The 24,816-nt window shown below is 47.1% G+C and overlaps 1 protein-coding gene across 2 annotated transcripts in view; it reads right to left on the reverse strand.

Moving 5' to 3' along the window:
- ptprt (protein tyrosine phosphatase receptor type T) overlaps positions 1-24,816 on the reverse strand; it is a 1,581,811-nt gene that overhangs the window by 72,548 nt on the left and 1,484,447 nt on the right. For both annotated transcript variants that reach the window (XM_038803435.1, XM_038803434.1), the window contains one exon: positions 15,826-15,923. In XM_038803435.1, coding sequence (XP_038659363.1) covers positions 15,826-15,923 — 98 coding nt within the window. The remainder of the gene's footprint in view (positions 1-15,825; positions 15,924-24,816) is intronic.

Genomic DNA, 24,816 nt, shown 5'->3' on the forward strand with positions numbered 1-24,816 from the left:
CCACCCCAAAACGCCGGGGTCTCTCTCTCCCCCCCCCCCCCAAACGCCGGGGGGGGGTCTCTCTCCTCTCCCCCACACCCAAACGCCGGGTCTCTCTCTCCCCCCCCCCCAAACGCCGGGTCTCTCTCTCTCCCCCCACCCAAACGCCGGGTCTCTCTCTCCCCCCCCCCCAAACGCCGGGTCTCTCTCTCTCCCCCCACCCAAAACCGCGGTCTCTCTCTCTCCCCCCCCCCAAACGCCGGGTCTCTCTCTCTCTCTCCCCCCCCCCCCCCAAACGCCGGGTCTCTCTCTCCCCCCCCCCAAACGCTGGGTCTCTCTCTCTCCCCCCCCCCCCCCAAACGCCGGGTCTCTCTCTCTTCCCCCCCCTCCAAACGCCGGGTCTCTCTCTCTTCCCCCCCCCTCCTCCAAACGCCGGGTCTCTCTCTCTCCCCCCCCACCCCCCAAACGCCGGGTCTCTCTCTCTCCCCCCCACCCCCCAAAATGCCGGGTCTCTCTCTCTTCCCCCCACCCCCCCAACGCCGGGTCTCTCTCTCTTCCCCCCACCCCTCCAAATGCCGGGTATCTCTCTCCCCACCACACAAACGCCGGGACTCGCCACTTCCGCAGCGGGTGAAACTGACGCGTATCGCGTCAGTCCGCTGCTGGCCCTTTCGGGAACGGAGATTAACGGCTTAAAAGAAGGCCCCGACGCCGGAGTCATCCGCACCGCTTTTGCCCGCCGGTAATGGGCGTCACGTCGGTCCGCGGAGAATTTCACCCTGGTGTGAGAAAATGTGCCTGAAAAACTCGATGTTACCGCCTCCAAGATGAATGAATATATGCACACACACTTCGCTGCTGAGTCAGGTTAAGACGAACAATCTTTTTTCTGGTATTTACCATCAATTAAATCACCTCAGATCTTTAAAGTAATGGAGTTGGTTGATCTTTGAAATTCCTGTTGCTTTCTCATCACATCTTGATCTCCGTCATCTTCCCAGCTGAGTAATATTGTTTGAATAAATTGACTGTTTCATGTACTGGTGTGAGTCACCATGGGTCAAGCTCTAATAATCCTATTGTTATCCTAACTATGAATATTTGATTCATTCTTTTGGCCAACCTCCACCAGTCGCAAATTAAGCCATGAAATGACAATAAGCTTGTGTCTGGAGTTAATACTGTGACCTGCCTTCACTGGAATGATTGAAGAACGCCAGCCTGATTTGCTTGAAGAGGTTTTGTTCTTCGAATGCCAAAGCTAGAGATTTTGCTTTTCTTCTGTGCCTGCTGACAATCTGCCTCCGACCAAGATTACCCCAAGGAATGTACAGAATATTTGGGCTGCCGAGTGGGTGACTGCACACATGACAAGCATGGAAGTGCAATCCTGACTTTGAAAAGTCAAGAGATGACTTTGCCGGACAAGATGACAGTCTATATGTGTTCCGTGGTCAAACCTTGCTTTGGCAGATGCCTTCATCCTGATTGTGGTTTGGTATTGTGTCAGCAGATGGGCCTGAAATCAATAAAGTGCTCAAACATACTGTCCCAACGTGCCATCAGAGCTTCCGAGGGTGCCAAATCCAGCAGCAGAACTAAGGCTATGGAGAAACCAGGATTTAAACAATCCGTCTCCTATTCATTACTTCTTTGTCATTTCCCATGTGTGGCCCTGAAATCGGACAGCTATAAAAGCCTTGGAAAAAATGCAACAATATTCATCAGGACCTTACCATGATTGAAGAGCTACCCTTCATAACAGAGGAAGATTTGTGAGGTCACTAGGGCTTTTTCTCAATCCTGCTGAGGAGGTAAATGGGTGAACTGATGGAGACCTGAAAGATTATGAAGTAATCGGTGACAGACTCCAACCATTGCTTAGTAAATGGCCCACCAAACATAATTACTTAAATAAATAAAGGGGAAGCTAGAAAAGCATTTTACATGAAGGCTAATTAGAATATGGAATTATTTATCACAAAAACTCCTTAAAAAAGAATTTGTTGCTAGAAAAGCATAAATATTGGCAGTATAGGCAATGAGAAGAGTGGATTAGACTAGGTGCACATATAGAGAAAAGCACTGATATCGATATGTTATACTGGATGTCTATTTCTGTCGTGGCATGTATTGCAGTTAAAATTCAGACATAAGTTGTTAATGAGTTAATTTTTAGGGAACATAAATGATTGGTTCTCAATTTCTGAACGTGACTGGATTACAACCTCCTGATTGAACGTATGCTCCCCCACTGCGTGTAAAGTAGGTATAGATCCGACTACCTCCTAATGCATTGTGGGCTGCCTTAGTGATGACAGTAAGGGACGTCTGCCTCTCACTGGGGAAGTAGTCCCACCCTATTGAGCTGCTGGCCAATTGGTCCATCAGTCCTGGCAACACCAAAGGAGTGTGACTGGCCACTGCCAGGACTGCGATGAGGAAGATGAAGCAGGCCCACGGCTCCTGAGGCCAGTAAGTAAAGGGTCCTGGCCAAGGAGGGTTTCAGCTAGTCAGGGAGACGGGTGTTGGTTTTGGATTTAAGGCTGGGGGCGGGGGAGGTAATTTGGGAAGAAGGGAGGGTTAGCAGCGGTCACACCCGATCTGTAAAGTGAAGCCCCCATTGATCGCTCCTGCTCACTTGCCCACGCCAAATGTTTAATGGTAGGTGCAGCGTATTATTAGGATTATTGTAATATTAGCAACAAGACTAATTGACCCTTGATTACCGATTTGAATATGGTGGGTGGGCTACTGATTTTGGCACCTACCGACCCCCCTGCATTATGGGGATGAGCTTTGGGGTGGGTGGCAAGGGGGTGGGATGCACCCTCAGGGTCTGGACCAGTGTGTATTTCAATGATATTGGGATTACCTGACTGTAAAGATGCACTTTCACAGACTTCATTAATCAATACAAAAGGTGTTTATTCAAAAGAATTGTATAGCAGCCTCATGACTGTAACTTGCTCCCAAAATGTCTCTTTGTCTAAGAAATCTTACTCGCCATGGGGTGATTCCCAATTGGTCACACAGGCCATGTGACCTTTACTCTGCTGTATTGCTTTTAAAGAGACAATCACATCCCTCCCCCTTTAAGTCCTTTATACAACCTTCAATAATTAATTCACACAGTTCTAAATATTAACTAAACATTATGTGCATGAATTGGACAATTATAAATTAAGGGCGCGATTATCCGCCCCCCCACGCCGGGTGGGAGAATAGCGGAAGGGCCTCCCGACATTTTTTACACCCTCCCGCTATTCTCCCCCCCCCCCCCCCACGCCCGACCCACGCCATGAATCGCCGCTCGCCGTTTTTTACGGTGAGCTACGATTCTCCGAGGCCAATGGGCCGAGCGGCCGGGCCTTCACGTCCGTTTCAACACGGCAGCAAATATACCTGCACACGTGCCCGTTTGGGGCATCTGGGGGCCCGATTGGCACGGCAGTACCACGGCCGTGCCAAGGGGGGCATAGGTCCGCGATCGGTGGGCACCGATCGCGGGCCGTGCATCCGTAACGGACGCACTCTTTTCCCTCCGCCGCCCCGCAAGATCAAGCCGCCACGTCTTGTGGGGAGGCTGAGGGAAAAGACGGCAACTGCGCATGCGCGGGTTGGCGTTGTCCAACCTGCGCATGCGTGGCTGACGTCACCGTCCGCGTCAGCCGGCGTGACGCTTGGCGTGCGGCCTTGACGACCGTCGTCAAGGCCGCGCCGCTGTGACGCATGGGGCCGCGCTCCTAGCCCCACCCGGGGGGGGGGGGAGAATCGGCCCCGGAAGTGTCCGTGAAGGCTGCCGTGGGTCACGGCCTGTCCCACGGCAGCCTTTACGAGAATCCCGCCCTAAATCTTTGAGGTGATTTTCTGTTCCTTGCAGAGCGGTGTAATTCTGTTGTCTGAGATACTTCCGCAGGTCCGACGTTAACAGGAACTGCAATAACGGGCACTCCTCTAGCACAGGCAATTCATCACTATTTGCATCCACGGAGACATCAGTTATGTTGCTAACAGGTCAATTAGGTACTTTGGTGCTTATGCGTTCGAAAACATTTCTTGATGGCAACACTGACTGCAAGAGCGTCTCTCCACTCCTCAAGTGGTCTACATGTTTCTGAACGATCCGTCTCTCCACATCCACCTGGTGTGAAAGGGGTCCGGTTCCCGAGACAATAATTACGGGAATCCAACTTGATCCGCTGCCGATATTTCTCAAATATATGGCTTCATTTACCATAAATGGTTGTGCTGTACTATGCAAATCATGACTTGCTTTCTGATTACTTTGGCTGGCTTCTATCCCCCCTCCCCCCCCCACTCCCCCCAGCAAATTGGAGGTTCAGTCTCGTTCTGGGACAACCTCTCATTAGCAGTTCTGCTGGTGGAACTCCTGTTGCTGCATGTGGAGTGGTACGATAGCTAAGGAGGAATAGTAAGATATTGGCCTCCAAGGTTCCTCCTGACAGTTTCTTCAGGCCAGACTTGAAAGTTTGGGCGGCTCTCTTGGCTAGTCCATTTGATGCTGGGTGGCAAGGCGCAGTTCTAATAACACTGAGAGTGGTGCAAGTGTGAAACTCAGCCCTTGTGAATAGCATAATCTTTCGATGACAGTGCGCGATGTAAGGGACTTCACCTCAAAAATGTCCATCCAATCATGAGCAAAAGCATTGCGCCCAGGAATGGACCAACATAATCGATATGGATTAGTACCCACTGGATAAAAGCAAATTACTGCCGATGCTGGAATCTGGAACGAAAGAGAAAATGCTGGAAAATCTCAGCAAGTCTGGCAGCATCTGTAGGGAGAGAAAAGAGTTAACGTTTGAGTCCGATGACTCTTTGTCAAAGCTCTTTGGATTAGTATCCATGTTGGTCAGGCCATTCCCATTGGTGCAGTGGGGCTGTAACAGCCAGCTTTTGTTGGAGTTGGCACTGTTCACAGTGCTGGACTGACTTCTCAATATCAGCATCAATACCAGGCCACCACACATAACTACTGGTAAGCATCTTCATCTTAGAGATGTCAGGAGGAGCGCTGCGCAATTCAGATAGGAGCAGCTTTCTGCCTGGTACAGGAACAACTACTCGTGCTCCCAGAGTATGATGCCATTCTGACAACTCAATTGATTTTTACAGGTAACAAATAGTTTAATTTCCTTGGAAGCTGGCTCACTTACACAGCCGATAAGTACATTGTCTCTCACTTTCAACATAAGTGGATCATGATGGGTCCAGTTTCTGACCTGCTTCACGGAGACTGTCATGTGTCTAAAATGTTATACCATCATGATTCCTCGTGGCACTGGAGTACAAGGGTTCTTTCAAGGTTAGGCGGCTAAGAGCATCAACATTTGTTATATGTGCTCCAGGTTCATACTTCATAGATACACATTGTTGAATTCCTGCTGAGGGGATTGGCGAGGTTGCCTTGTCATCTTTAAAGAGCGTTTTGTGGTGAGAAACAAAGATAAAGGTCGGGATTCTCTGCCGGCATGATTCTCCGTTTTGCCGGAGCCCGGGGGTTTCCCAACGGCGTGGGGCTGCCCCACAACGGGAAACCCCATTGACTGGCTGGCATAATGGAGAATCCCGCCGGCCGGTCGGGCAGAAATGTGACGCGGCGGGGCGGAGAATCCCGGCCAAATTATCTAGTAAGTACTGGTGGAATTTCTTGACGCAAAAGACTATTGACAGTCCTACCTTCTCAATTTGCGAGTAGCCTTTTCCGGTCTCTGAGAGAGTTCTTGACACATACCCTACCGGCCTTTCAGAACCGCTGTCCATCTTAAGGGACAACACTGCACCCACGCTATATGGAGAGGCGTTGCATGTCAATCTCAGTTCTTTAGAGGGGTCAAAATGTACTAACAGGATGAGGAATGCAGCAATTGCTTTACTCTGTTGAAAGCTTTCAAGACCAACGATAGTGTTTCTTCAGCAGAATATGCAGGGCAGCCAATATAGTCGATAAGTTTGGTGAAAAGCGTCCATAGTAGTTTACCATCCGCAAAAGTGATTTGAGTTCAGTTGTGTCTGTGGAGGCAGGTGCCCTTTTATTGTCTTGATCTCACCTTCCATGGGATGTAATCCCTGTGCATTTACACTGTGTGCCAGGTAGGTCACCGCAGTGGCTTGAAAGGTGTACTTCTCTTTCTTGAGCCAAACCCCAGCTTCCTGAAATCTCTTTTACATCTCTTCTAAGTTTGCTAGATCCTAGGCCTCTGTTGATCCACTAATAAAAACATCATCAATGTATATAGTTGCCCTGTGGCAGACTCTCTATTGCTCTTCAGAATTTGCACCTGTCGAAGGCATACCACCGCATGTACTGGAACAGGCCTTTGTGTGTTTACCGTGTCCTACCTCCAGGGAGAATCATCTCATTCAAATTTCAGGTATTCATGACACATATCTAGCTATCCATACAGGTCTTCATATTTATCCAGCTTGGTGGCCTGATTACTGTTGGATTATAATCACCACAAATCTGGGTCTTCTCCAGCTTCAATACTGGGGCTTTAGATGCTGCTCATTGCGAGAACTGGACTGGCTGGATAATGCCTAGTTCCTCCAACCTGTGTAATTCAGTATCCACTTTGTCTCCGAAGACAGATGGCACCAGCTTCGCCCCTAAAGAATCAGGGAGTCACCTCTGGATCCACACTGATCTTTGCTTGTCGCCATTCAATTTTGCCGAATTCATCACAGGTGATGCTCTCATATTTTCTTATCAGTTCGGGCAGACCCCCTTCCCTCACTTGAAAAATCTTGCCTCAATTCAACTTGATTTCATTTTACCAATCACGGCCATGAAAGTTTGGTCCTTCACCCGTCACTGTTAACACTGAGAGCTGGGTAGCTTACAGTGTTGTGTTTTTTATTTTTATTGCTTCCCCCCCTCGTATACAGCTTCAACTTTGCAGAATCTTCAAGTTCAATGGTTGGACCCTCTCTCTTAGCTACTGAAATGTGTGCTCACCCATCACAGTGGCTAATGGCCCTGTATCCACTTACATATTAAGAGGCTTCCCATTTACCTAGCGAATTACAGTAATAGAGTAGATGTTGCCTATTTTTAGATTAAACAGAGTGTGACAACCAGAACCACTGGTACCAGGCTCTTCCACATTGTATACTTGTAACATCCGAGTTGATCGATTACTCACCAATCTTGACTGAGCTCTGCACTCCTTTATGAAATGTCATTTTTGTGACAATTAAAAAACACTCAACCTCCTTAAACCAACATTATCCAGGACTGTGGTTATCGCCACAGTGGTAACATTCCACTTTAAACATTACTGACTGATTGCCTATTCTATACCTTTTTGTTTTGCTGGCGGCTGAAATCGTTTCCCACTTTGCAGCTGTTTTGGCAATTTTGACACCAATGGCTGGCTGCAGGTTCCTTCCTTAACTGGTGAACGGCACTATTTTGTGTGCAGCTCTTGTGCACCTTTATCAGCGCTTTCCATGGCCAGCACTATCCCCATTGCTCGTTTAAAATTTAAGTCGACATCTGCAAGCAATCTGCGTTGAAATAGCATTTTTGTTCATGCACAGACTAACCTATCCCATATTATGTCATTTAGGGTGGCTCCAAAATAAACAATACTCTGATAGTTGCTTCACTTTAGCAATGTAAGCCGTGATCTACTTGCCTGGAGCTCTCATCCTTGAATTCAATTTAAATTTCTGGAGTATGACTGATGGTTAAGCTTGAGTTTGGGCTCTATTAAATCCACAAGCTCACGAAATGATTTGGAGTCGGGTACACTTGGGACTGTAAGACTGCAAATAAGGTTATAGGTCTGAGTTCCACGAACACGTGGGAGGATTACTTTGTGTTTCACCTCCTCCCCATTTCATTTGCTTGGGAACAATAGCCAAGGTGCACGATGCCTGTCCTCCGTGGAGGAGTCAAATGAATCTATTTGATCAAAGAGAAGCATTCGCGTGAGTGCTTTTTTCCCTAGGCTGTGATTAAAACAGGAAATACAAAGGTGTTGATAGAGACAGTGTCAGGCTAATTTATCCTCATCACCAAATGTAAAGGTGCACTTTCACAAACTCCCTTAATGAATACAAAAGGTATTTATTAATAAGAATTATACTCCACCCTCATGGGTGTAGCTAGCTCCCAAATGTCTCTTTGCTTAGGAGACTCTCTCACCGTGGGGTGATTCCACACTCCGAGTGCCAATTGGTCACCCAGACCATGTGACCCTTACTCTGCTGTGTTGCCCTTGAATGGATCTAAAGAACCTAATTTTGTCCAATTAATAATAGCTTGTCTAATCACCAGGATTTGAATATTATTTTATTATTTTTGGTACAGCTTCAGAAAAACATTTGCTTTACTTGTAAGACATAATGATTATGTGTCAATAGATCTATCCAATCAGGGGAGTTACTTTGAAACCTCCAGACTGTCAGTGTTATACTGTTAGTTTTAACAGACAGATTGGCAAGAGTGAGCATCTGACCTCATCCAATTCCAAAAGATTAGTCTGACTCTAAATTTATACTAAACAGTGAGGGACATTTTTTGAATATGCACCTAGCAGGACAATATAAGTCAGGTACTTTGGAATGTGTTGCCAACCAAAAAAAGCTTGAATTACTGTTTACAGCCACATATAAGGCTCTTTTAAAATCTTGGTGAAGTTATTTCTCTTTGTTCACTCTTTTTAAAAATAAATTTAAAAAGTACCCAATTCATTTTGCCACTTAAGGGGCAATTTAGCTTGGCCAATCCACCTTCCCTGCACATCTTTGGGTTGTGGGGGCCAACCTATGCAGACATGGGGAGAATGTGCAAACTCCGCACGGACAGTGACCCAGGGCCCAGAATGAACCCGGGACCTCGGCGCCGTGAGGCAGCAGTGCTAACCACTGTGCCACCGTGCTGGCCCCTCTTCGTTCAATCTTAGGTCACAATGAATCCTTGTAAGAAATTCAAATTGTAAGGTTTGCTTAGGGTTGGATTGGGCGGGGAAGTGGGTTATTGGTGGTGAGGGATGGGAAATCTGGTTCCATCCTATATTTTTTTGGACTGTATCAGTTGTATTACAGTAACCTTGTTACCTGAATACAATTAAACTTGGTGTCAGATCACATAACAGGGTTTGGCAATCTGGAACTAGAGTATCCATTGCTGGCATGTGAAGTAATCACAATTTATCGTGGACTGTGTGCATGAACCTGTATGTTAGATTAGAAAACAGGCAACATCCGTGCCCTTTTACCTCAGCCTCACAGAGGTTCCAGTCACATCAAGGATTTTAACTACAATTTCACAGATTGGTACTGATCTGCTTCAATCAAAATAAATGAATAAAATTAAGTAGTGGCGTTGTTGCAATCTATATTCATCAAGCAAGTTAATAGTATATGGCAAAATCCTCTGCACACAAAAGATAGTTATTCTCAAAGGCCAGACACCAAAATGGAAACATTGGAATTTTACAGCGTGCTCCAGTTATTGATATAATCAGTATACAACCGCTCAAATCAATTAATGCTCCCTGCAGAGAAAATAATCTGTTCAGGAGCAGACTGTGAATTCAACCTGACTTCACAGCAGGCTTTTCGAGTTCCTAACACCAGTTAATCACATCAATTATGAATTCAATCAGCATTTAAACACTATGGAAAAGATAGGTAAAGTAAGCTATCATAAGGAAGCATTAACTGGACCGGGAGACATGACAGGGAACATTCTCTGAGGCTGGAAACAGAGAAAGATAGGATTTGGGTCAAATGCATATTTGGAATTTGTATTGTTCCCCAACTCTTCCACTAACAGAAATGTACTGATTTATCCAAAAGCAATGATCCAGGAATCACTTGCAGGCATGTAATACACATGTAGCACAGTGCTTACGTATATGACATGGGAAACCAAAGGCAAACTGCAGTATAAGTCCATATAGCTAGTGAATCATGTTTTGCATTGTGAAAGCTCATGTTATGCTATCACCAATAGAACATCAAAACAAGTACGATTTCTTCCTTTTATATACTGCAGGAGGCAAATTTCTCTCAATTTTGTAGCACCACAAAAACATGGGGTTGCTATTGGACTATGGAATGTGCACTTTATGTATTCCTTGCGGGTGCCTTGCTAACTGTGAACATAAACCAGGAACGTGAGGAGGGTTCAATGTTGTATGAAGTAATGACTTCATGACCGGTGGTGCCAAGGCCAATTTCTAATTAATGCAGGAAAGAAAGAGTGCTTGTCAGTTTTCACTATCCCGACATGGAACAAATCACAGTTATCAAATCACAGTCATACTGTGGTCAATAATGCAGTCCTGGCAAGCACTACCTTCCAAGTAGTACCTGAATTTGTAGCAAGACAATGCCCTACCTGCACGCCAACCCCCAGCAGTCCACTTGGGTGACTTCAGCCGTAACACTATCTGGAGTTAGGATAGGCCAGGCACAGATGGCGAATGGCTAGCAGACTGACCTTATCAACTCAACCTGAATCTAGTCCTGAACCTCAAGCAACAGCACTCCTTCCATTCCACTAGACAGGGCCTGAGTATTCACCAGACTTCTGTTGGGTCACCTCCAGTAACGGGGACCCCCTTCAAACAACTTGCCAAGTCCTTAATGATTTTCTGAAAAGTCAGCATTGGTCTATAATCATCCAGGTTGGGCTCCATATACCTCTCATCTGGTCAAAGCCAAGATGACATTTCCACAAAGTGTGTTGGCAACAAATCACTGACCATCTAGAAAAGTCTCTTGCCTGCATTCCGATCAAACAGACCCCAACTAATAAGGTCACCATGCTTCACCATGGCCATCTTTAAAGCTGTCACAGCAAGCATTCCATGTGGGTTTTGCCCAAGGTACAGTTCTTGCCCTAACTGCGAATGAAACAAAATCCTCAAAGAATTTGAAGAAACTGGCAGTCCAGATATTGCTGAACATCAAAACACAAAACAGTGCACGTCGTGTTCGCTGAGAAGAGCTTAATGGTAACCTGACTGCACTCACTCCAGCTGGAAAGGTTGGAGACTGATCCAGCAATTAGCTGTTGGGCAGCAACCTGTAACTTCCAATCAGAGCTGCGTCCTGCCGACTACAGTGGTCAGTCACCTTGTCAAATGTGGTAAAGCTCTCACCAGAGCAAGCCACAGACGCACTGTTGCTATAGAATGAAGATCCTTCAACAAGAAAAAGAACTTTAGTCCAGGCCAAGCAGCCAAAGCCATAGCCACAGATTAGGTCCAATCAGCAACCGAAACCTGGCAAAGCTGTGGGTTATGACCAAATCCACACTGAGTTCCTGAAGCATCTTGGCCCCATGGCAGCAAAATAGCTCTCTGTATTCCTGACCAGAATCATCCAGGAGAAGCAATTACCAAAAACTTGGCGGAAAGCTAACATCATTACAATCCCCAAGCCTGGCAAGGTCCCTAAAGAAGCTTCCAGTTACAGACCAATTTCTCTACTATCTGTGTGTTATAAACTGCTTGAGGGAATCAATTTTCACTGTATCCAACCAATTGTGGAAGATAAACTATCCATTGACCAGGCTGAATTCCCTAAGGAGCACTGCACTGAAGGCCAGGTACCTGCCCTCACCATTCACGTCAAAATAGCTTCCAAAAGCAGTTGAAAACTGAAGTAATCTACTTCGATCTCAGTGCAGCCTATGATACTGTGTGGCACAAAGGCCTACTGGTTAAGCTTTGTAGGGTCCTATTACCCTGGGTTGTTGATATCATCGCTATTTCGAGTCTATAGAGGGCCCAAAGACAGCACATGGAAGAGGCAGCGAAATGGCCTATCTCAAGGATCAGCACTGGCCCCCACCCTGTACAACCTGTTTATAAATGACCTACAAGCCACATGCAGTTGCAAGTTCATCTTTGCAGATGACATTTGCTGTGTTTACCAAGCAAGAGATTTCAAAGACATTAACAGTGCTCTTCATGGCGATCTTAGTAAACTCACTGACTACTGTCAGAACTGGTGCTTCAAACTAAGCGCTGCCAAAACTGTACCATCTGTCTACCGTCTTGATCTCTACTTAAATGGCAGCCACTTCAAACACCACCCTATTCTTACCCATCTTGGTGTTGTTCTGGATCATACACTGACCTTCAAACCACACATCCAGAATGTCTCAGCTAAACTGAAGACTCGCAACAATCTCATCTGCAAACTAGCAGGAACCTCTTGGGAGCCAATACCAGAACTTTAATAACCTCCTCTTTGGCTCTCTGCTATTCAGTAGCTGAGCATTGTGCTTCTGTCTGGAAAATGGTAAATGTCCAGCTGAATGGGACCATGAGGAACACATCAGGAATAATCCAGTCAACAAACATAAATTGGCTACCTGTGCTCTGCAACATTGTGACCGCATGAATCTGTTGTGTATCTAGCACAGCACGATTGCTAGAATAATTGCACAAAACCCCAGACCTGCCATTGGTAGACAACATCACCCACCCACCCAGCAACAGCCTCACCTCAAGATGGCCAATCTGGACCAATATGCCTGGACTAGGCAGTTCTGCTCTGGACCTGTGGAAGGACCTGTGGCACAACACCAACAACACAGCCCAGAACCAGCACTTGGTTGATGATGCCACATTGTAAATGCCAGGCTCTGACCTCCCACATGGTGAATGAGTCAAACTGAACAGGTTTCACACTGTTCAACACTGGGCCCTGCCATACCAACCTTTCCCACTGAGGACAGCATGGAGCTGTGTGTAGCTGTGGCGAAGTGCAAACTATGGTGTCTGTAATCGACAAGTGCTTCAGGGTCGGTCTCACTGACCTACACCCAGGCCGATCAGGTGGCTGCCAACTGGCTGAAGAATTTCAAATTTGACCTCTAGCTGTTCATCAGTGCATATGATAGTAGTGGTGCCTGTTTTTTTTTAAATAAAGAAGCCCTCTTTTAAAATAGCTTGATTGCATCTGGAGATTTTTTTCTCGGTGGAGGAGAGGGCAAAATAGCAAAGCTAACATCGATTTTGCTATAGTCCTTGTTTGAATTGCTTGTCGCAAGTGGTGACCTGCTCAGGTGCTCTAGACATAACATGGACAGTTTATCTCACTTGCATCTCGGCTTTACTGAGCTCTATGTATGGTGTGAATGTAGGATTAGTACCTCACAATCAAACTGTCACATTCTGGAAGCATGCAGTCAGTAAATAGGCTTCAGGCCTCAGTGCAAAGTGTTTAATTGACAAGGTGAGGGTCAAACACCTGTAGTTAAACAGGCACTGAAAGCTACTACAATTATACAGGAGATTGGTGAGGCCAAACCTGGAGTACCGTATCCAGTTTTGGTCTTCTTATCGAAGGAAGTATATACTTGCACTGGAGGAAGTGCAATGAAGGTTTACTAAATTTGTTCCTGGAATGAAGGGATTGTCTTATGAACAGAGATTGAGTAGACTATCCCCGGAGTTCAGAAGAATGAAAAATGATCTAATTGATATATGCAAACTTTCGAAAGCGTTTTACAGGGTAGATGATGAGAAACTGTTTCCTCAGGCTGTAGAGTCTCAGAATAAAGGGCCGGCCATTTGGAACTGAGAAGTGGAGAAATTGCTTCACTCAAAGTGCTGCGAATCTTACGAATTTTCTTCCCCAGAGAGCTGTGGATGTTCTGTCATTGAGGATACTCAAAACTGAGGTTGATGGATTTTCAGGCATCAAGGGAACTTAGGGATGTGTTATAAATTGGGAAGGTGGAGTTGATGTAGAAGATTGGCCATGATCTTATTAAATGGTGGAGTGTGCTCAAAGGGCCCAATGGTCTTTTCTAGCTCCTATTTCTTCTGTTCTTTTGTCACTGTGTCAGCCTTGCAATATTCCATTTGGTTATCTGACCAGAATGGGTAAACATTGCCATTAAATGCAGTCACTGTGAAATGCTGCTCACAAGTTGCTGTTTCAAGTTGGCTTCTTGCTGAGAATCCAATACACCATTGTCACGGCTACTGGGCCACTGTTGTTCATGTTTCAGATGAACTCAACCTTTTCTGCTGCTATTACAATCAATACCAGATAATGAAACAGAATTGAGGACAAAATGTGAGCCTTCTCCACATAATAGCGTCACTGCTTGATTAGAATGCCTCAACATCTTAAATAATAAAATTTATCTCTGATCTGCATCAAAGTAAAAAAAAACAGGCATGCCACATAACACAAGAGGACATCAAACAAGTTTCAGAACAATAATGAGACTTTTTCACTGAACACAAAGAGCTGATGAAAGGGTTTGCATCAGTTCACTTCCAATCTGATGATATTTTGATACAGGGAAAGAAAATATTTCAAAATGGTTGAAGAAAGGCGAGTGGTACAGGAAATTATAAGAAAAAGGTTTTATGCTCTACTAGTCAATAAATCAATGCTGTAGAATTGCATAAATCCTCATGCATGGGACAGATTTAGTCAGCTGGGACTGGATAATAGTCATAACAACATTTTATTCCAGCTGAAGACATTCCCGTACGACTGACTATAAGTCGCAAGAAATAGAATACAAATTCTATGACCCGAATGTTCCATTTTATCCCAGAGCAACACAGTCGGACTTTGGTGGTGCCAAATTGCTGCGTCGTTTGCCATTGTGAGAACATTAACTGCATTTTTAGAATTTGAGAGATGTGATAAGATGAAATGCAATTTATTTCTGTCATGTTTCTATGCAGCATCTCTGCGGAGACTAATGGGATAGAAATCGGGGTGCCCCCATCTCTACATTCTCTGTGGGTCAATACTGAAGGCTGACGCATACCTCCCATAAAAGGGACCTGTGGAATCAAAGGCACTATTCGCATCACAGCAGCCCTCGGATAAGCGGGAGGAGGCCAGGAGTGGGAATGGGAGTTGGGAAGGATAGGAAGCTGAAGGGAGAAGTGGAGGTGGGAGATATAAGGAGAGTGGGGCAGCAGAGGATGAGGTGGGAGGGCTGGGGAATAGGGCAGCCCGCACTCTTTAAAGATTGGCCAGCTGGAGCACTCTCCTGTTTCAGATTCAGATAAGTAAATTTTAAAAACAATCTTAATAGCAAACAGTCCCTTATTTTCATTTGTGATTTGAGGTATGGACCTTTTGTTTCAAGGGGCAATTTAGCATGGTCAATTCATCTACCCTGCGCATCTTTCGGTTGTGGGGGTGAGACCCATGCAAACATGGGGAGAATGTGCAAACTCCTCACGCACTGTGACCCAGGGTCGGGATCGAACCAGAGTCTTCAGCACTGTAAGGCAACAGTGCTGACCACTTTAAGGTGGACCGTGACTATTTTATTTTTTCACCAATATATAGCATCACAGTTCTGACCAGCAATGTGCATGCAATTCCTGCTGGCAGCTTTGGATCATGAGTAGGCTGATTTTATAGAACTGAACAGTTTAATCTCCTGCACTGAAAATCAAACATTTTCAAGTGCAGCCAGAATTTTACTTTTCTTCTCTCTTTATCTGCCTTCCTTACTATGTGCAATTAAATCTCTACACTATGCTACTTAACTATTGTTGGGTTATTTCTCAAGGGGACTAAGTGACAAAATTTGAAGCACTTACATTTCATTATCTAAATTGTGGAAGCAATAGATTGCTGTCCCAAGGGAGCAGCATGACATTATTTGAATTTTACTTTACAATATATTGCATACAATAAAATTCAATGAAGTATTTATTAGCGCAACTTCGGAGCCCAGGAACAATGGGATAACACATGGCTTCAATCAGCAAGTCTTCAACGTTATCCCAAATCAATTTATGAAATCTTAAACTTTGCTAAAACAAAACAGACAGGTACAAAATAAATTTAGAAGGCATGTCATACCCTTCCCACTTCCACCAGATTAGTTACCATGACGATACTGGATGAATTCTCCTGCCATATCACTCTCCAGAAATCTTTAACTGTCTCCTGCATTGGACCTTGAATATAAGAAAAAAAACAAATACTTATTGTTTGCTCTTCCAGTGATGTATGCATATTGATCTACCTGGCATTTATTGATTAGAAAATCTTACATTTGGGTAATAAACTGCATTGTACAGTAATAAAGCAGGCACACTGAAAATTAAATTGGTTCCTAAATATTAAATATCGGAATAAATGTTCATAATTAAGAATCATTTACAAATGGATACTTATTCGATTGCAATTACTTACAATTGACATGACCGATCTATGATAATAATATGAAGCATTTTCAACTAGAAATATATAATTTAAGCAAGTGGATTATATTCACCTTCTCCACACCTTAACTTCACCATCACTGAAACCCTCTTCCATCCACTGGGCCATTGTATGGATTCCCTCCCTTCTCTCTGCATTACCCTCAGTGCCAGACGCCCCAACCATCGGGTTTTACACTCTGACTCACTTCCTTACTCCTTTCCTCTTATAGACAAGAGACTCTGGAAAATCTCTTCAAATTGAAAGTCATTCTCCTTCTAATTTTCTCTAATGTGCTCAGTGTGCAAATTCTGGACTCACCCACACTGACCCCCCCCCCCCCCCCCCCCCCCCAACCCATGCATGCCACCCCACACCTCCATGCAGATTATTTTTGTTTTGTCAGTGAATTGACAGAACAAAGGTGCTGTATTAACGTAGCATCTCCTATCAACTACTTTGCTGTGCAGCATCATGTCTTTTGACATTTAAATCTTCCTGCCTTCCACCCTATCACCGACCTTCCCATTTGTCCTTTTCCCATCTTTGTATATTTTTAATGATCGGGGGGCCGGTTTAGCTCAGTTGGCTAGACAGCTGGTTTGTGATGCTGAGCAAGGCCAGCAGCGTGGGTTCAATCCCCGTACCGGCTGAGGTAATTTATGAAGGCCCCGCCTTCTCAACCTTGCCCCTCGCCTGAGGTGTGGCGATCCTCAGGTTAAACCACCACCAGTCAGCTCTCCCCCTCAAAGGGAAAAGTAGCCTACAGTCACCTGGGACTATGGTGACTTTACCTTTATTTTCTTAAAACCTGCTGCATCTTTCAGGTTATCAAGCTGAAAAATTAACTCTGGTTCTGTCTTCACAGATGCTGCCTGTTCTGTGGATATTTTCCAGCATCAATTGATTTTGTTTCCGATTTCCAGTCTTTTGCTATATTAATGCGATATGTTATATTCGTCAAATATTGTCAAAAATATTATATTAGCACAGTAAAGATAGAGGGCAACCTGTTTTTTTCCCTCTCCGCAGCATACACCTGGCAAATGTCCAAGCGATCGAAAACAAGCTGGATAAGCTTAAAAGCTAGGCTTACCTCTCAGAGCTGTGTGCTCTGTTTCACGGAGGCATGGCTCATCCCTGCCTCACTGGACTGTGCCATACAACCTGAAGTCTTCTCAATACACCAGATGGACTGCAAAGCATCACTGGAAAATCGAAGGGTAGAGAGGTTTGCCTCCTCATCAATTCCTCCTGTTGCTGAGACGAGGCAACCCCGGCGAACTACTGCTCCCCGACCTGGAATACCTGACTGTGAAGTGCCACCCATACTACCGTCCACGGGAGTTCACTTTAGCCATTATCACAGCGGTCTACATCCAACCCCAAGAAGAAGTTTGACGAATTGTACACCGCTATAAATAACAAATGAAACAGAACACCCAGAGGCCTTGTTCATCGTAGCCGTGGATTCAACCAGGCCAACCTCAAGAGTGTACTGCCAAAATTCCACCAACACATCTCCTGTCACACCAGGGGCGCCAACACTCTTGACCGCTGCTACACAAAAATCAAGAACGCCTACCGATCCATCCCCCAACTGTACTTTGGAAAATCAGACCATAAGATGGTGCTCCTCCCGGTATACAAGCAGAAACTTAAGCAGGAGAATCCGGCTAAGAAGGTCATGCAGTGCTGGCCCGATGCAACAGAAGAGCTCTGACGTGACTCGCTGGAGTCAGTGGACTGGTCCATAGTTAAGAACTTGGCGACCAACTTAAAAGAGTATGCCACTACCATCACAGACTTCATCAAGTGTAGAAGACTGCATGACGAAGACGGTAGTACGTACATTCCTTAACCGGAAACCATGGCTTACTCAGGAGATTGACTTGTTACTGAAGCCCAGGTCTGAGGCGTTCAAGACAGGCAACCCTGATCTATACAAGAAACTCAGATACGCCCTCCACAAAGTCATCAGGGATGCCAACAGACAATATCAGACTAAGGTGGAGTCACAGACTCACGTCACGGTCTCCCATCGATTGTGGCAAGGCTCAAACAACATAACGGGCTACAAAGCAATGGCAAGTAGAACCTCCAGCAGCAGCGCACCCCTCCCAGATGACCTCAATAACCTCAGGGGCTGGTTTAGCACCATGGGATAAATAGCTGGCTTTTAATGCAGAACAATGCCAGCAGCGCGGGTTCAATTTCCGTACCAGCATCCCAGAACAGGCACTGGAATGTGGCGACTAGGGGCTTTTCACAGTAACTTCATTGAAGCCTACTTGTGACAATAAGCGATTCTTCTTCTTATTATTATCAATGCATTCTATGCTCGGTTCGAGCAGGAAACCATAAAACCTCTGTCAAGTGCCCCAGCAACCCTGGACACACCCATACCCACCGCCACAGCTTCCGAAGTCAGATCGGCCTTCTTGAAATTGAACCCTTGGAAAGTGACGCGTCCTGACGGGGTCTGTGGTCATGCACTCAGATCCTGCGTGGACTAGCTGACGGATGTATTCGTGGACATCTCCAATTTCTCCCTACTCCGTTCTAAGGTTCCCAACTGCTTCAAGAAAACCATCATACCAGTGCCAAAGAAAAACCAGGCAATGTGCCTCAATGACTACCGTCTGGTGGCCTTGACATCAATCATTATCGAGAGGTTGGTTATGAGACACATACTCCCAGAATACATTGATCCACTGCAATTTGCATACCACCACTACCGGTTCACAGCAGACACCTTCTCTGGCCATGCACTCATCTCTGGAGCATCTTGACAATAAGGACTCCTACGTCAGACTCCTATTCATTGACTACAACACCTTCAACATCACAATCCCAGCCAAGTTCATATCAAAGCTCAAAAACCTAAGACTTGGCTCCTCCCTCTGCAACTGGATCCCCAGCTTCCTGACACATAGACCACAATCAGTAAGGATAAACAACAACACCTCCTCCACGATAGTCTTCAATACCAGGGCCCCGCAAGGCTGCCTTCGTAGCCCCCTACTATACTCTCTATATACACACAACTGTGTGGCAATATCTGTCTCCAATTCCATCCACAGGTTTGCTGATGACATGACTGTAGTAGGTCAGATCTCATACAACGATGAGTCAGAGTACAAGAGGGAGATAGTGAAGTGGTGTAATGACAACAATCTCTCCTTCAATGTCAACAAAACTAAAGAGCCAGTCATTGACTTCAGGAACCAAAGCATCGTACACACCCCTGTCTGCAACAATGGTATCGAAGTGGAAATGGTTGACAACTTCAAAGTCCAAGGTATGCACATCACCAACAATCTGTCCTGGTGCACCCACGTCGACGTTATGACCAAGAAATCTCAACAGCGCCTACACTTGCTCAGGAAACTAAGGAAATTCGGTATGTCCACACTGACTCTCACCAACTTTTACGGTGCACCATAGAAAACATCCTGTCTGGCTGCATCACAGCCTTGTATGGCAATTGCTCGGCCCAAGATCATGGGAAACTACAGCGAGTCGTGAACACAGCCCAGTCCGTCACACATATCTGCCTCCCATCCATTGACTCTATCTACAATTCTCACTGCTTTGGGAAAATGGGCAGCATAATCAAAGACCCCTCCCACCCGGTTTACTCACTCTCCCAACTACTTCCATCGGCAGGAGTTACAAAAGTCTGAGAACACGCACTAACAGATTCAATAACAGCTTCTTCCCCCCGTTACCAGACTCCTAAACGACTCTCTAATGGACTGATCTGGGGCGGGATTCTCCGACCCCCCCCCGCGGGCCGTAGAATCGCCGGGGGGGGGGGGGGGGGGGGGGGGGGGGGGGGGAAGTGGAGTGAATCCTCCGCCGGCTGCTGATTTCTCCGGCGCCGGGGGTGGGGAATGGGAATCGCGCCACGCCGGTCGACGGCCGCTGGCAGCTGCCCCCCCCCCCCCGGCGATTCTCCAGCCCGCGATGGGCCGGGCGGCCGCCTGTTTTAGGCTGGTCACGCCGGCGTAAATTAGACCTGGAACTTACCAGCAGAACCTGGCTCTGCAGGCGGCCTCCGGGGTTCTCAGGGATCTGGCCCTGGGGGGTGTCCCCACGGTGGCCTGGCCCGCGATCGGGGCCCACCGAATCGAGGGCGGGCCTGTGCCATGGGGGGCACTCTTTCCCTCCTCACCGGCTGCTGTGGACCTCCGCCATGGCCGGTGCGGTGACAAACACCCCTGCGCATGCACTGGGATGACGCCAGCACACGCTGGTGCTCCCGGACACGTGCCAACTCACGCCGGCTGGCGGAGGCACTTCGATGCTGCTTGGCGCAGCACCAAACCCCTTCCACGCTGGTTGGCGCAGCGCCAAACCCGCCGGCGCTGGCCTAGCCCCTGAAGGTGCGGACGATTCCGCACCTTCCGGGTGGGCCGACGCCGGAGTGGTTCAAGCCACTCCTCGGCGCCTGGACCGCCCGCCCTGCCGGGTAGGGGAGAATCCTGCCCCTGATCTCTTCACACATCTTCTCGACTGAGTAGTACTACACTCCTGTATGCTTCACTCGATGCCTGCGTCGATGTTTTTACATTGTGCATTTATGTTTGCCCTATGTTTATCTTTCATGAATGGAATGATCTGTTTAGACTGTATGAAGAACAATACTTTTCACTGTACCTCAGTACACGTGACAATAAACAAATCCAGATCTAAATTTTCTACATAGACGACCAAGTCTCCTACTCGCTCCCCAGACATTAAATATTTTGCCTTTCCAAGCAACTATCTTTCTTTCGGGGGGGGGGAAAAATTAAGGACTATGTTCAGCAATATTTAATGGCACACCATTCTATATTTGAATCCATTATGTGCGCAAAATCATTTACAATATTTTGTTGTGATTATCTAAAATCAACAGCCTCTTGTTGCTGTGTTGTCAAGCAGTGGAAACAATCTTATTGTTATTACTTCATCATAACCCTTCATGAGCCACGAGACATTTATCAAATATCCTCTGAAAATGTGGCTGAATGCGCAAGGTCAGGGGAGAGTTAACGAGCTGTTTTAAATGTCATCACTGTTCCAAGATGATAGAAGCGGTTATTGACACCATCAAATTGCTGCAAAATTTAAGTGTTATGTACCTGCAAATTTGAATCAATTTTTCCAGTAATTTATACTTTCAGATATTAGTTTGAGGTAGTCCCGGAGAAGTCATTGGAGACAGACTTCATTTTCCTATCTCCATAAATGGCTAACACTAAATTCATGTATCTGGAGAGTAACTTAATTGAAACAGAAATTCAATCCAAACTGTCTTTTTTTTGTCTTGCTTCTCTCTGGACCAGACTCTGTTTTAAAGGCTCAATCATTTACTGAGAGTTATTCACGTTGGTTGAAAAATGCAGCCTCAGTCTTGCTCGACAGGAATGCAAATCGAAGACTGGGCAAATATACTAAAGCCTGATTGTCTGTTTGTGTGCCCATCTGGTGAGTTCACTGCTTGCAGTGGACCTCCCAATGTTTGCTGAAGGATTAAAACTTAGGTTGGCCCTTATTCGGCTCACAACCGCCCTCTGAGGTCATCAAAAGAAAAATAGAACAGAACTGAGAAAAGATCTATTCTCTTAATTTATCATAATAGATAAATTCCCATAGCAGGATCAGAATCCCCCTCCCTCCGCTGCACTGTCTTTTATTTAAAATATAACTCCATATCTTTACTTCTCTAAAGCATTTCCAGGTTTTAAAACTCTATTTTCACCCAATTTCTGACATGTTTTGTGTTCAATGACTGCAGTGCTTTCTCAGTTTAAATATTTATTGAACTGATTATAAAATGATTGCTTACAGAGCTGGTCCCTCATGGTAGAGGTCACATGATGACGCAAGCAGGCAACGTTGTATTTTAAAACCTAATGAATGCTCATTGGAATGTAGAGGAATGAAATGTGATCTTATTGAAACATAAGGGGACTAAGTCCCAACGCCAGCGGGAAAACCGGCGCCAACAACTCCGGCGTCAACAGGCCCCCAAGGTGAGGAATTCTCACCTGTCCCGGGGGCGAGGTGGACGCAGGAGGGGTTGGCGCCGGTCCAGCTGGCGCTGAAGGGACTGTGCAGACCGGCCTTTGTTTTTTGGCGCATGCGCAGGGGGTTCTCTTCTCCGCGCCGGCTATGGCGGAGTCCTACAGGGGCCAGCACGGAAGGAAGAAGTGCTCCCACGGAACAGGCCTGCCCGCAGATCAGTGGACCTCCCAGGGTGGGGCGACACTGCCGGATGGAGATCCTACAGGAGAATGGACATGCGGTCAGTAGGCGGGTTAGTCTGTATGGCATTAACAACTCACGCGTGACAGGTCATCTGGGTGGGGGCCGGTGATTCCTCACCTCTGCGACATACGCCAACCTCTACATCGGTGACCGATCTATCCTCGCCCAACCCGCGACCTCGAGGGCCCATTCCTCATAGAGGGTGAGGACTCGGATATCCAGCACCCTCTCCCATCTCTTGTGGGCTATCTTCTCCTGTGGGTACACAGAGGGGATATCATTCGCTGCATGCTTAGTTCATCGTGGGTATGGGGCAGGAGAGGGGGAGTTTGAGGGAGAAGAGGGGATGGAGGGGGCAGATCCCCCGCGGCCCCCCTAAGAACCGCCCATGCCGACTTATCTGCCAGGTTCCGCTGTGTAGGGCCATGCGTAACCCACGGCGACAGGACTGGCCAAAAACGGACGGCCACTTGGCCCATTGGGGCCGGGGGAGCTGCCAAGTGTCCCCGACCGGCGGTCGCGAGTCCCGCCCGAAAAACGGCACCGGAGAATACGGCAGCCGGCATCGGGGTGGCGGGGCGGGATTTGCGCCGCCCCCCGGGGATTCTCCAACCCGGCCGGGGGGTGGTCGAAGAATCCCACCCAAGAGATTCTGAGGCTGCTTGACAGATACTGAGGGGTTGTTTCTCTATTTGGGGAAAGAACTAGGAGTAATTTATTCTCTCTGAGGTTTGCTACTCTTTGGAATTCATTGCCCCAAAGCACAGTGGTGGATAGACCAGTAAGCCTAAAATCGTTAGTGGGGTAACCTTTAACAAAGACTTTATCGTGAAACAGTTAGAAGGCAGTGGCAGGATCAGTCAAAGTCAGCATGGATTTATGAAGGGAAAATCATGCTTGACAAATCTGTTGGAATTCTTTGAAGATGTAACCAGCACAGTTGACGATGTGGTATATTTAGTCTTTCAGGTGGTGTTTGACAAAGTCCCGTGTAAGAGACTATTGTGCAAGATTAAAGTGCATGGGAGGGAAATTGAGGGAAATGTATTGAGGTGGAAAGGAAACTGGTTCGCAGATGGAAAACAAAGCGTAGGAATTAATGGACACATTTCAAATTGGCAGGCAGTAACGAGTGCGTGGCACAGGGATCGGTGCTGGGACCCCAGCAAATTCACAATATATATTGATGATTTGGATGAAGGAACAAAATTTAACATCTCAAAGTTTGCAGATGATACCAAGTTGGGTGGGAAGAATGGGTTCTCGAGGTCGCGGGGTGGCCGAGGATGGCACCTGTGACAAGAATGCATACCGACTTTCTGCAATTCATGAACAAAGACACCAAGAGTTAAGGCTATAATTAGATTAACATGACTTACTGAATGGCAGTACAGACTTTCGGGGTTGGATGTCTACCCTTGTACTTATTTCTTATGTTATTATGAACCTGAACTTTGAACATTGGAATCTCCAATGTACAGTTTGAGCAAGCAAGGCTTCTTTCAGGTTCTGGTAGAGATGGCGGAGGGTGGCAGGTGGGGAGTGGTGGTGGCATAAAGTCAGGAAATTACTCAGTGATAACTTGTCAACCAACTGAAATTTGTGTTCTGGGCCGGGATTCTCCCCTACCCGGCGGGACGGAGGGTCCCGGCGGGATGGAGTGGCGTGAACCACTCCGGCGTCGAGCCACCCCAAAGGTGCAGATTTCTCCACACCTTTAGGGGCCAAGCCCTAACCTTGAGGGGCTAGGCCCGCGCTGGAGGGGTTGGTGCCCCGGTGGCCGGCGGGAAAGGCCTTTGGCACCACGCCAGCCAGGGCCGAAGGGACTTCACCGGCTGGCGGAAGTCCGCGCATGAGCCAGTGTGTCAGCGGTTGCTGACGTCATCCCCGCGCATGCGCAGGGGAGGGGTCACTTCCGCGTCGGCCAACGTGAAGGCTATGGCCAACGCGGAAGGAAAAGAGTGCTCCCACGGCACAGGCCCGCCGGCCGATCGGTGGGCCCCGATTGCGGGCCAGGCCACCGTGGGGGCACCCCCCGGGGCCAGATTGCCCCGCGCCCACCCCCAGGACCCCGGAGCCCGCCCAGGCCGCCAGTCCCGCCAGTAAGGGAGGAGGTGTTTTGATTCACGCCGGCGGGAGAGGCATTACAGCAGCGGGACTTTGGCCCATCGCGGGCCAGAGAATCGCCGGGGTGGGGGGGGGGGGGGCGCCGGCAGGTGCGGCGCAATTCCCGCCCCCCGCCGAATCTCTGGTGCCGGAGACTTCGGGAGACGGCGGGGGTGGGATTCACGCCGCCCCCCGGTGATTCCCTGACCCGGCAGGGGGTTGGAGAATCCAGCCCCTGGTCTTGAAATACAATGAATTGATCTATTTTTGTAAAATGTTGTT

This window comes from Scyliorhinus canicula, chromosome 7 (assembly GCF_902713615.1).
Source record: "Scyliorhinus canicula chromosome 7, sScyCan1.1, whole genome shotgun sequence".
Taxonomy (NCBI): Eukaryota; Metazoa; Chordata; class Chondrichthyes; order Carcharhiniformes; family Scyliorhinidae; genus Scyliorhinus; species Scyliorhinus canicula.